Below are 13,624 nucleotides of genomic sequence, written 5' to 3' on the forward strand. Positions count from 1 at the left end.
ACACAATCCTGAAAACAAAACATGATAACTAAGGTGTTTTACCACGGTTTTCCGTTTACTACTCACTATGGGATATCAGCGCCCCCAGGCGATGTACAGAGCAACACACACGCTCCCGATGCCAATTCACTGATTGGCTTAGGGTATGTCACGAGTCCGGAAGACCCGGGAGTACAAAAGCTCCACGTGACATAGGCTCTTCCTCTTTTCACCACTCTGCATGCGATTGCGCAGACGTTATCACACACAACAAGTTAAGTATAAGATTTTTTCAACATAACCCAAAGCGGGAATAAGGAGTATTCCCCACGGGAAAAATCTTGCTAAATATAAGTTATCTCCCGAGACTTATAGAAGAATTTTCTGAATTGTATTCTCAAATGTTTCATTCATTGGTCTGTTTAAGAACGCCGGTTTAGCGGCTACTAGCTGCTAGCTAACCACCAGTGGCTAAGCTAACGATAGCAGCTAGGCTAAGCGCTACTAGCTAAAACTTTAGCACCGCTGTTTTACAGGCCAGCATGGAACCACCAAGAAGCTGCGGCTTCGCGGAGTGTGAGCTTCTGATCGCCGCTGACGACCCCCATCGGGTCTGCATCTACTGCCTGGGGGTCGACCATGCCCACTTCGCGAAGGCCCACCAGGGTGAGGAGGACGAATGCCACGGCTGCGCCTCCTTCACCAGCCAGCAGCTCGACGCCCGGCTGGCCAGAGTCCAGCAACTGGTCAGCTGGGCCAGGAGACAGGACGCCGGCGAGGCCTCCACCGCCGTCGCCACCACCAGCACGGGAGTCCCAGGGGTGCCGCTTGGGAGGCCACTCATGGGACCCCCGCCGGTGCCGACACCACGACTAAAGCGTCAGGCGACGACTAACCTGACGCCACCTTCCAGCGCGGCTGCTGCAAGCGGGGGGCTGTCTCCGCCGCAGCACGCCAGCAGCGCCTCTCCCTCCCCCCAGCGACACTTCGAATGGGGAGCCTCCCTAGCGGGCAGCGAGGAGTCGCTGGTCCTCCCCGGGGCTTACGAGGAGGAGGATGACGAGTCAGAGCTAGCGCCGTACCAGGACGTCCAGGAGGCGTCCATGGCCAGTGCCGACGCAGAGACCGAGACCCACGTGGTCGTCGAGGAGGAGATCCTCGAGCCCGTGACGGCAGTTTTCAAGCGGGCGATCTGCAGGTGCGGGCTGGAGCAGCCCATGGAGAGCCGCAGCGCCGCCACTCCTGCAACAGATTTCCAAGGCCTGGAGGCTCCACCAACACGGGTGATGGAGTCCAAAAAGCTGCCGGAGGCAAAGGGCTTCAGGGGTGCGCTGATGAGCTCCTGGGGGGATCACAGCGACCCTAACAAACTCCCCTTTCCCATCGACCTCGTCTCCGCCAGGGACCTGGGGATAATCGACGCCCCGCCGATGGATCCAGTACTAGCGGAGGGGCTAGAATATATGCAGTCGGGCACGGTGATCCTCGGCGAAACACCGTCCTTCGCCAGCGGCCACCTCAGAGCAGCCTCCGCGGCGTTAAAGAAAACTTACGCCGCCGCCGGACAGGTTGCAAAGTCCCTCAACGCCGCCACCATCCTCCAGGGCTCCTCCGCCGTGCGGCTCGCGGAGCTAAAGACGACGTGGGGCGACGACGCAAAGGAGCTGCACAGGCTAAATCAGCTCACCATCGCCTGCACCCAACACGCCGTCAATTGGACCGGGCGTGTAATGGATGACTGCGCGGCCATGGAGAGAATGAGGTGGCTCGACCTCACGACATTCACTAAAGACGCGCAGAAAGTCGACGCCAAAAAGAAGCTGATGGCGCTTCCCCTCACGCCAAGCAACCTTTTCTGTGGGGCGGAGAAGTATATCAAGGACTCCACCGAGTCCACGAAGGCGCGTAAGGAGGCAGCAAAGGGCCTCCTGGCTCCCACACCTTCCCGTCCAGTCGGACCTCGCCAGGAGAGGTCTGCTATCAGAGGGAGGTCCTCCTCGCACCAATCCGCCAGGTCCAGCGGTGGCTCCCGCACCCCATCGGCCCGGTCCTCCAGAGCGGAGGGACCCATGTCGCTCGGTGCTGGCGACGTTCGCCGTAAGGACCCTCGCCCCCCCCCCCCCTCCTCCTTCCCCGCGGGCCGCACGACGCGGTGGGAGAGGACGGGGGCGCGGGCAGGATAAGTGACACTTGCCCGCCGGTTTTACCGGCTGTTCGGCTGCCCCCCCCACATCCACACGGACGGAGTGGGGGGGGATTAGCCCCCCTGGTCACCTTGGGGAAGAGACTGGCCTCTACTTTACCCCCAACGTTTGCTGTGACAAAAAGACTGAAACAGACAATTGTTCCACAGAGCCAGGCCTCTGCTGTAATTTGTCCAGATGTGTGTCACAATGTTTGCCAGGGTGTTGTACAAAAGTTTTTTCCAATAAATGTGAAATTTACAAAACCTCTCATCATTTCACCCGCCTCAGAGCCGCGATGCGAGGGGGCCCCCCTGGGGGGGGTCCCCCCGTATCAGTGCTCCCCACCCATAAGCCCACAGCACTTGGTCAGTCCCTTTGGAGACTGTCCAAGCGCTGCTGGGATGAATACCGTGCATGTTATGAACAAAACAAAGGTAATAAATCCCTTGCTAATTCCAAACGCCATTGTACATGGGTCACGCCAGTTTTGCCAATTTTATCATCCGTCCGGCAGAGGGCGCCAGAGGCCCACTGTAGGACGGACGATTTGCAAGATGGCGGCGAGGGTCGAAGGTCACCCTCATATTTACAACTCAATGAGTACCGTGCCATGCCAACCTCTGGAGGGCGGCAGAGTGCTTTCTTCTGTGAAGGTGGCTCCGTCGCTTCCTCTGACCAGGCCAAGGGGCCTAGACAAGATGGCGACGGACTTTGTAAACAACAAGGGTGTAGTGCGGAACGCTTCCGTACTAGGTCACGTGACCTGGACTCGCGTCCCGCTGACTCCAATGCGACCTCTGTTGCCTCTAGCGGGCTCCACGAGCGGAGCCCCGTCCAGCAACATGGTAATAGCGTCTCCGGTTCCCATGGAAACGTTAGCGCGACTGGGGGAACCAATGACGTCAGCACCCAGCGACAACCCGCTCGCTCGGTGCTTGGATCAATGGAAACTTTGCAAACCAAATCCTTGGGTGCTGCGTACCGTCCACAAGGGTTACAGACTGCAATTTTCCAGGAAACCTCCTACATCGGACAAGGTATTGTTCACTCGGGCGTCGGGCCAAGCGGCCAAGACTCTGAGAGAGGAGGTGGCCTCTCTACTGAGCAAAGGCGCGATCAGAGAATTATCTCCGGATCAGAACCGGCTGGGGTTCTATTCGGAATATTTTCTGGTGAAAAAGAAGGGGGGGGGGCGTACGGCCCATTCTGAATCTGAAGGGCCTCAACAGGTATCTGTCGGTTTTTCATTTTCAAATGCTAACGACCGTGAAGCTATTACGCACGGTGCGTCAGGGCGACTGGTGGACGAGCATCGATCTCAAAGATGCTTACTTCCACATACCGATTTACCCCCCGCACAGAAAGTTCCTGCGCTTCGGCTTCGAAGGGAAAGTGTACGAGTACATGGTTCTCCCCTTTGGCATGTCGTTGAGCCCGCGGGTGTTTGTGAAGTGTACCAACGCGGCCATTGCTCCACTGCGGAGACAAGGAATCCGTCTGTCGACTTACATAGACGACTGGCTAATAGCTGCGGGCTCGGCGGAGGAGGTAGCGCGCCACACGGCCGTGGCCATCTCCCACCTGACGTCATTGGGTTTCACAATCAACGACAAGAAGAGCGTTCTGGTTCCGTCCCAACGGGCCACCTTCTTGGGGATCTCGTTGGACTCGAACACGCTCAGGGCACGCCTATCCAAGGAGAGGATAGACAGCGTTTTGGCTTGTGTGAGGTCTTTTCGCCTGGGGCGTCAAGTTACTTACAAGCAATGTATGCAAGCGGTGGGTCTCATGGCTTCGGCCATTCACTTAATCCGCTTGGGGAGGCTCTACATGAGACCTGCTCAGAGGTGGCTGCGGGCGCTGCGCCTCCCACCCACCTCGGGTCGCCATTTGGTGACGGTGTCTCCATGGTGCATGGAGACACTCGGGCCTTGGTCACAGGTAGCTTTTCTGTCCCAGGGGGTCAGCATAGGAGCTGTGATTTCGTGGAAAGTCATCACCACAGATGCCAGTTTGTCGGGCTGGGGGGCCGTCCACGAAGGCAGTTGGGCCAGGGGGGTATGGAACCCGACGTTGCAGTCGGCTCACATCAATTACCTGGAACTGCTGGCGGTTTTCCTCGCTCTCAAACATTTCGAGGCTCGGATTCTGGGTTGTCATGTGTCGATCAGAACGGACAATACTACAACCATGAGTTATATCAACAAACAGGGAGGCTTGACCTCCCTGGTGTTGGACGGTCTAGCACGCGAGATGACGCTATGGTGCGACTCTCGGCTCGCGTCCATACGGGCGTCTCATGTGCCGGGCCTTCAGAACCGCGGAGCGGACCTGCTGTCCAGGGGCGGTCTCCGGTACGGAGAGTGGTCGCTCAAGCCGAGCGTGGCGGCCCAAATCTGGCGGAGGTTCGGCCGCCCCCAGGTCGACTTGTTTGCCTCCGAAGAGAACGCGAAGTGTTCTCGCTTTTTCTCAGTGAAGGCGGGGGACCGCTCCATGGGCATGGACGCCTTGGCACACAGCTGGCCGAGCGAACTACTGTATGCTTTCCCGCCGATGGAGTTGATCCTTCCTACGTTGGAGAGGGTCAGACTCCAGGGGCTGTCGGTGCTGCTGGTGGCTCCAGCATGGGGCACGTGGAGGTCGGAGATAACTCCGCTCCTTTACGACGTGCCTCTCGCCCTCCCGGTCATCACAGACCTGCTACGGCAGGGGGGGGACGAGGTGTTCCACGAACGCCCTCAGGACCTAGACCTGTGGGTCTGGCCCGTGAGAGGACGAATTTGAGCTCGTGTGGCCTCCCCGCTGATGTGGTGGCTACCATCCAGGGCGCGAGGGCCGTGTCCACGCAGAACGCTTACGAGGTCAGATGGAATATGTTCGCATCTTGGTGTCAGGAACAGTCACCAGTGGTGGTGGCTTTCCAGGCCTCAGTGTGTAGCGTTCTCACTTTTCTACAGAGAAGGTTAGATCAAGATTTATCCTTCTCGACAGTGAAGGTGTATTTAGCGGCCATCTCGGCTTGCCACGAAGGGTTTGATGGCAAGACCGTGGGCGAACATGCCTTGGTGCGCCAGTTTATGCGCGGCGCCAGGAGAGCCAGACCGGTTAACAGGCCACTGTTTCCAGTCTGGGATTTGACGGTGGTGCTGGATGCACTGTGCCGTCCCCCGTTCGAGCCTTTTGAGTCTGCTGATTTGAGGATTGTCAGTCTCAAAACGGTCCTCTTGGTGGCCCTGTCTACGGCTAAACGGGTCAGCGACATGCACGCGCTCTCGGTGAGTCCGGAGTGCATGAAGTTCCTGAACAACGACAGAAGGGAACCCAACCTGACGTTCGTTACAAAGACCGGGGTGGTGGCCCCAGACCCGGTTGAGTTGGTGGCCTTTCATCCGCCTCCCTTCGTTTCGGCGGAGGATAAGCGGTTGCATTGTCTCTGTCCAGTGAGGGCCCTGAAGCTCTACTGTCAGAGGACTACGGCCAATCGTTCATCGACGCAACTCTTTGTCTCTTTTGGCGTGGGGGTTCAGAGGAAGGCGGTCACTAAGACGACGCTTTCTAGATGGATCCGAGATGCCATTAAGCTAGCTTATGTGAGTAGTGGGGCCCCAGTCCCGGGGGGTCTGAGGGCCCACTCTACTAGAGGCATGGCTACGTCCTGGGCTCTCTACAAGGGAGCTTCTATCCAGGAGATCTGTGCAGCGGCAAATTGGTCGTCTCCTTCGACTTTTGCGGCCTTTTACAGTCTGGACGTGGCGGCGTCTTCGATGGCGCACACGGTCCTGGGTGTGGCTGCTGCCTCCAGGTCTGAGGACGATGGGGAGTAGGCTTGGAGCCTTTCTCCGTATCTTGACCTCCTTAAGGTTTCCCTGGGACCAGTAGGCTGAGTCTCAGGGACAAAGGGCCCTGTTCCTCTTTTGTTAAAAAGTTAATAAATGAGGTGGACTTGTGTCTGCCTATTAGAGAATAAGGCGGACCCTAGAGTCTGTCAGGGCCTGACCTTTATCATATTAAGGTTTCCCTGGGACCAGTAGGCTGAGTCTCAGGGACACAGGGCCCTGTTCCTCTTTTGTTAAAGAGTTAATAAATGAGGTGGACTTGTGTCTGCCTATTAGAGAATAAGGCGGACTCTAGAGTCTGTCAGGGCCTGACCTTTATCATATCCCGCACCCCAGCCCGGTGGGCTGGGGGGCACCCAAGGGCTGTAGGTCATGAACCTATGGCCTAGGGGCCATGGGTCACGCCCGTGTGGGCGGGGCCTAGGGGCTGAGGGGCGTGCGGGCCCATCAGGGTTGTGTGGCTCATTACCTCAAGGGGGGTTTATGAATCCCATAGTGAGTAGTAAACGGAAAACCGTGGTAAAACTAGAGGTTACGAATGTAACCCCGGTTTTAGTAGGTTTGGAGTTTACTACTCACCAGACACCCCTTTCTGTGCGCATTTGGCATGCAGAGAGGTGAATGTTAAGAGGAAGAGCCTATGTCACGTGGAGCTTTTGTACTCCCGGGTCTTCCGGACTCGTGACATACCCTAAGCCAATCAGTGAATTGGCATCGGGAGCGTGTGTGTTGCTCTGTACATCGCCTGGGGGCGCTGATATCCCATAGTGAGTAGTAAACTCCAAACCTACTAAAACCGGGGTTACATTCGTAACCTCTAGTTTCATGTTATTTTTTTCTTTGCGCCTTGACTATTGGAATGATGTTTTAACATGTCTTAAGAAGAAAAAAAACTCTTTAGGGTGTGGTCACACCAAACTTTGATTCTGCCTATGCGGGCAGATTCTGCTAATGATTTTCAATGTAGGAAATCTATGAATGGCAACACACCGTTCACATTGAAAAGCATTGGCAGAATCCGCCGCATAGGCAGAATCAAAGTTCGGTGTGACCGCACCCCTAGTCTCAAAATTGTACAGAACATTGCTGCTATAGGCTATTAACTAAAACCAGTCGAGGCTGAAAACAATGGGTGTCAGGGCTCCTCAACTCTGGAACGACCTGCCTGATGAGCTTAGACTTAATACATCAGGGTTTAAATCAATTCTTAAAACATACTTTTATCCAAAAGCCTTTAGATACATATTTTGGTTGAAAAGCACAATATTGATAAGGTAAATGGATGGAGAGGCCACCTGGGAAACAGAGGGTTCCAGGTTCGATTCCTGGCCCTGGCTATGTGTCGAGCTGTCCATGAGCAAGACACTCTAACCCCCCTTCAGTTGGGTGAAGCTGAAATGGAATTTCCCCCTCAGGATTAATAAGGTCTACATTACAGTACATCCATTATAATTAGCCATACAATTTAGAATATGAAAGGTGGCCTCCATTCTTTCAGACCAGAGTACTGGTGCCAAAGCAGAGAACTCTCCTCCGGGATTAAGACAGATGTGGGCAGAGGATTATGTACCAGTGCTGACCTCAGAGGAAAGGAAGCACAAGGCCTGAGTAGAGTCGCAGGCTGTAGACTTTAACTCTGCTGTGCCAGCAGAATCTGGCTTACCACTCAACTCAGGATAGAGGAAATACCTTTCGTTGTTTCTTTTTAGTTTGTGTGCGCTTGTGAAAAGAGCAGCCGGGCCGTATGACAAGTGTAATTAGAGAAAGACAGATGGATAATGAGCCATGGTGGTGACTCCCACACAAGTCCTTGTACTGTATGTCTAAGTATCTTTATTGAGAAACTCAAACATAAGTCTGCAAATAACGGCAAGTTATATGAAGAACTGTAATTAAACAAGCCGACACAGCTTGGAAAAACAGTTGATTTGTTGAAGAACAATCAGTCTTCATAGCAATGCAATTGCGCAAACAGTTGTAGCTGTAAACAATTTAAATATAAATGTACTGTAGGATTAAATGAAAGGTACACATCTGAAATTCTATCGAAATCATATTATGATTCCAATTTGGGGTTGATTGGAGGTGGTGTTCATGGTATATGGCTTTTTGGTAAGAAATAAGACCTGCCCACAAATGTTTAAGCCTACAGGCAAACAGTATGGAATATCAAAACCCTGTGTGACTGTTATCGTCACATGACTCACAAGATAACCCTTCTATTAATTCACCAAATCTTTATACCTAATTTGGTGAAAAACTAACAGTGACATTTGTAACATTTGTGGCACCCCTTATGGGTGTAATTGTAGTTGGGCTACAGTAAGAAACCAAAACCCAGATCTACAAACATCAAAATTAATTTGGATGGCATGCTCATTAGTGAAAAGCTGGATGTGGCTAATCACTTTAACAACTTCTTTACAACCATAGCCACCCCACTGGTTAATATACTGCCCTCTCATTTTGGGCTATATGGTGTAAAGCAAAGACGATTTTAAACTGATGATGTGTTTAAAAAGTTGAGTGCCCTGCAACCAAACAAGGCCACTGGCCACGACAATCCCCTCTTGATCTCTCAGAGACGCAGCCGTCTGTATTGCTCCAATGATCATGGCCCACATAACAAAACTCGCCATCAGTCAGTGTCACGTCCCACAAGATTTCAAACTTGCGTGAGTAACCCCTCTGTACAAAAAAAGAACCAAATTAGACCACGGTAACTACTGCCCTGTTTCTATTCTATGTGCCATCTCGGTGGAGTGGATGACAATGTTATCAGAAGGAAAGAAGACATTACCTATCTGGGTTGTAATTTAGATAACAATCTTTCCGGTGATAAAATGCCAACAAAAGTAATCAAGAAAGTCAACCAAAGAATACGATTTCTGGGCAGGATCTCCTCGTTGGTCAGTAGGAATGCAATGACTGAGGACACTAGCTGGAACACTCATCCAATGTCATTTTGACTATGCATGCACCTTATGGCACCCTCAAAAGTATAGACCTCTCAAAACAAATTAATCAGACTACCTCACACCTAGGACTCACCCAACACCTGCTCATTTTGCTAGGGTGGGATGGCTCAGGGTAGAGCAGTGGTTCCCAAACAGCGGACGCGGACCGATTTCTATGGGTAAATATCCCCCTTTTTTAATGAATTTGGGGTAGATCGGACGCTGCGTTCCTGATTTTTGCCTTTTGTTTTGCCTCCTGAAAACTTTTGGAAGGCAATCATAGCCAATCAGAATGGAATACGAAAAATCATAACCCCCCCCTCAAAGTAATTCCTAAGTACCCCAAAGTAACAAGACATTTAATACCCAAGTGCTAAAGCGAAGCTGCTCTGGGTACCACAGTACATTATTGTGGTTGTAAAGACCAGTTCCTGTGTATGTGTGTGTGTGTGTGTGTGTGTGTGTGTGTGTGTGTGTGTGTGTGTGTGTGTGTGTGTGTGTGTGTGTGTGTGTGTGTGTGTGTGTGTGCGTGCGTGCGTGCGTGCGTGCGTGCGTGCGTGTGTGCGTGCGTGCGTGTATAATATCCCCCCTTCCCCATGCAACTCCTCCTAAGAGTTGCTGTGATTACGCATGGGATTCTGTTCATTTTGCCTGAATGAATGAGTGTTCACAACTTATCTTAAGGCCATTAGCTGGCCATGTCAATCATTCCAATAGAAAAGGCAAGAAGTGATCCAATTGAGAAACGGATTACATGAACCAGCCATGAAGCGGTGTAGAGGCACAGGTACCCTGTGTAGCGACACAAGAGGTCAATTGTTTCATGTCCTTTGGCAGCAATTGGGATTAGTCAGCTAGCTGTTGTAGTCTGACTCCAGAGCACTTCAGCAACCATGAAACTCCATCCAGAAGTCCAGACAAGGATTCTGCTACAATGTCCTGCACCTGACCCAGTGACAGTAACACACAAAGACAGGGAGAGCATATAAAGACAACACAGAGTGCATATGAATAGTATAATGTAAACTTTTCAAAGTGCAGGCAGTACTTTACCATCCAGGGATTGGGCAGTTGGGGAAGTCCAAGCCTGTGCGCTACTTCCACACAAGGTGTTCTCCAGCCAGCTCTTGGTCCTGTGCTAGTGCTAGTGGATCCCAGGCTTGTGGCCATAACTGTGTCTCTTTCCTCTCTGGAGACACAGGAGAGAACCAGGAGAGGTCGGGAGGTCAAGCCCCAGGCAGGGCTCAACACAGTCTGGATCTGAGCTCCCTCCAACTCCCCCTCACCTGGTAATGACATAGCATTGTAAGCAGATGTTGTCCGATTAATTAACAATTATCTTTTTTGCAGTCTACACCAAATCTCTTTGCACAAAATCTGCAAGCTCTCAATGCGTTGTGAGATTGTAGATCTGCTATTTTCATCCAACATCCGCCTATGACATGCCCAGAATAGCGATTTCAGGGTTTGTGTGATTAAGCCCTATTTTATTTTGTCATACATAGTTGTACATCAGTTATTTTAGCTCATGACATGCCAAAAATAGGCACACAAGATTTAAAGTGCAGCAGCATCAACCGAATTGGTCCCCTGTATCATCCATGGTAGTTGGAGTGGTACAGATGCCTCATCTCACCTCTGCCCGGCTCTGCGTTGGCTACATAGATGAAGCCATCCACCACCTGACACACTTCCTGGACCTGAGGTATGGGGCTGAAGACTGGGCAGCCTGACTGGTCCATTCCTCCATGAGTGAAAAGTTTATTGCTGACGTATCGTTGTTCCACTCTGGCCCTTTCCCTCTCTGCTCTGCCAACACAAACATCAACAGGTTAAATAAGGTGAAAGGTACTCACAGTAATAATGGAAATACATGGATGATGAATAACATTACAAATTGTAATACAACTTCAAATAATAAATGCTTACCTAGTAGTCGAGTAGAGAGTCAGAATATTCAATTTGTGTTGGTTATTGTACATGAAACTGATCCCAGAACCCACTCCTAGAACAAAGTTGAGAGTTTGGTTGGTTTGGTTATTGAATGAAAAAGGTTTGAGAGCACCTGCTATGAGACAAGACAGCCACCTACTGGAGGATAACTAAACATGCAGCATGTAAAATGACAATTCAAGTAAATTGACTTTCTGGGCACTACTGGATTAAGGCCTCTAACAAGCAATAATATAGTACAAAAGTAATATTCATATTACAACAAATGAGCATGACTGTGGTTATTTACTGTAATATGATGGATACATTACAAATAGTTATTGTGCAGTGATAAAATCTAGTTTAGAAGGATCATTTCTGGTTATAGCAGTGGACAGTATACATGCAATTAGAAAATGTAGGGCCATATTTAATAGCTCTCAATTTGTCATGATTGAAAAGTCTGGTGCATAACACTACAGAAAGTCTTAGGTCATAGCTTAATAGGTCTCAAAAGCATCAACCCAGGGTCAGTTTTGTGATTTTACTACCAACGCTAGGAGAAGAGACAAATAAAGTTGATCCCTGGTCAGTCCTCAAGATTAAATTGATCTCAGAACTAGAACGGTATGCCAATCTCCACCAGGAGGCATGCCCTAATGATAATAGTGATGTACGCAGTGAAATGTCTACCTACAGCCATGGGACGATGTACCAGCTGTTTTCCTCCCTCTCTCTCACACAAATTCAATTGTTTGAATCACCAGTTAATTAACGGTTGTGATTTGATATCTAAGTGTTGAATTTCCACTGCACCACCTCCACTTCCTTCTTGAGAGGAAATTAGGTCTGTAATGTCCTATGCGAATGCATGATATCCTGGTGGAGATAACGAATGCCTTCATCTCACCATTGATCTGTCGCCATTGATCTGTTACAGGGAGTATGTGCATTGATAGCATTCGAAGCCGGTGGTCTGGGCTATGCATTAGCCTGGTCACCAAAGAGACATCCAGCTGCTCCATGCCAGGGCCGAACATGGCATAGCGTGGCTCAGATGACGGTACCAGAGACTGAAGGAATGATGTCACCGCCTCGTACGGAGGACGCAAGGGACGCCATCTTTGCCTGTGGGCTGGGCAGCCTTTCAAGTATCTGTCAACACAATGACAGAGACTCAACTTGTATGTCACTGACGAGAATGGACAATGTAACAATCGGCCACAAACAACAGATATATATATAAACCCAACCCATGATGAGCATATTTAAGCATTGGGAGGTCACTGTTTCAATATGGAAAAGTATCAATGGGTGTATCTGGACTCACTCTGCCATATAGTCATGTTTTGGTTCCTTTCCTTGGTCACCATCCTCTACTTCGTCCAAGTTTATTTGGTCATTTTCACTACACAGTGGGCCAGCCAAGGCCTGTAGTTGGGGCATGGACACATGATCAATGGAGGACCAATGCGGCATGTCTCTCTGCAGGAAGTACCTCCACAATAATGGGTCTCTGACCACATCCCTCCAGTAGTGACTGGTGGCACCGAGGCGACAGATATCCGGAGGAGACAGGAGTGTCATGACCAGGAACTGTACATTCACCTACAGACAACAAGCGGTTAGATTAACCTTATTTGGGACCTAATGGAGCAATAGGCGGTCTTGTGTTTCATGGGTCAAGGTCAACACAGTAGGCCTGTTAACCTTTTTTTTTGTTATGGTTCTGTCAAATGTGCCTATTCCGATTTACTTTGAGTGACTTATTTGATTACCATATTTCATATTCAGAGACTAGATTCTGATGTCACACCCCCTACAGATTTGGTCAATGGATTTTTTTTATAAAACAATCTGTAGGGGGCGCAGTAGAGTAATTTAAACATTTTTCCATCAGGTGGAATATTTTTTTTCTCTGGCCAGAAAGTGTATTTTAGACTGGAGGTGAGGGGCTCAGTGTTCCCACTAAGGAAATAGACTTTCAACATATTACATTTATTTTTACTACAGTCGAGAGGCTGCGCAGGGAAATTCCCGAAAAGTCATTTAGCACAACTCAACACTATAGAATAACGTAGGGCCAAACTTGAAGCTTCAATTTTGGCGCTGTTATTCTGAGTTGGGCTACTGAAATTACGGAACTTGAGAATCGGTTTAGAATCAAATGAAACTTGATTGCAGCGTTGAAACCAAAGGTCTATGGTTATATGTTCAGTCAGTCACGATGTGGAACCGCTTCCGCGCGGAGGTCATCCTTTTTGACCCATCGAATGTCTAGTTGAGCTACTAGCATTAAGGGCCATTCACACTGAGCTCTACAAATATAAAAATATAGTTTTAAAAAATAGTCTAAGTCAAGTGGATGGCAATGACAATGGTGAACGATTTAGTTAGTCATCTTTATAGATGATGGATATTTTCTAATTCTCACCGGTAAGATGTCCAGAAAACATGGCATATCCTCGGCGTCTGTGTCAGCAACAGGTGTCAGATCATCTTCGAGTTCACCTGCATTTGAAAAGTATTTCTCTCTGAAACGCCTGAGCCTGCGAATCACAGCATATTCACTCGACTGCTGAGTTTTCCCCTCCATGTTGTGTTGAAAGTTGACGACTGTCCTTTTCGTCAACGCATATGGGAGTATCACTTTGCATACCACGTAGGATTTCGCGATTGTAAAACCATTGAGAAATGTGTGGTAGATGTCAACAAATATGACGTTTCACGTTTC

The 13,624-nt window shown here is 50.0% G+C and overlaps 1 protein-coding gene across 2 annotated transcripts; it reads right to left on the bottom strand.

The window, feature by feature from the left end:
• Positions 1–7,954: 7,954 nt before the first annotated feature.
• fbxo4 (F-box protein 4) lies at positions 7,955–13,597 on the bottom strand. 2 transcript variants are annotated; one of them, XM_084054713.1, is made up of 7 exons: positions 13,325–13,597; positions 12,221–12,321; positions 11,801–12,045; positions 10,888–10,963; positions 10,595–10,767; positions 10,012–10,244; positions 7,955–9,903 (listed from the first exon to the last, which is right to left on the bottom strand). In XM_084054713.1, the coding sequence occupies exons 1-7, from the start codon at positions 13,484–13,486 to the stop codon at positions 9,805–9,807; spliced, it is 1,089 nt and encodes a 362-aa protein (XP_083910839.1). In that variant the 5' UTR covers positions 13,487–13,597; the 3' UTR covers positions 7,955–9,804. The 2 variants fall into 2 exon arrangements, with proteins under 2 accessions (XP_083910839.1, XP_083910838.1); XM_084054712.1 differs by having other exon boundaries at positions 12,221–12,498.
• Between the last annotated feature and the right edge of the window lie 27 nt (positions 13,598–13,624).

Source organism: Gymnoscopelus microlampas, assembly GCF_963454915.1.
Source record: "Gymnoscopelus microlampas genome assembly, chromosome: 4".
NCBI lineage: Eukaryota > Metazoa > Chordata > Actinopteri > Myctophiformes > Myctophidae > Gymnoscopelus > Gymnoscopelus microlampas.

What these genes read in the sequence shown, in the direction of transcription:
- fbxo4 (XM_084054712.1), bottom strand. Translation starts at nt 13,486, where the DNA reads ATGGAGGGGAAAACTCAGCAGTCGAGTGAATATGCTGTGATTCGCAGG. An exon ending in GTTTTCTGGACATCTTACCG is followed by an intron (nt 12,499 to 13,324) that starts GTGAGAATTAGA and finishes TGTTGTCTGTAG; the next exon opens with GTGAATGTACAGTTCCTGGT. An exon ending in ACTCTCTACTCGACTACTAG is followed by an intron (nt 10,768 to 10,887) that starts GTAAGCATTTAT and finishes TTGTGTTGGCAG; the next exon opens with AGCAGAGAGGGAAAGGGCCA.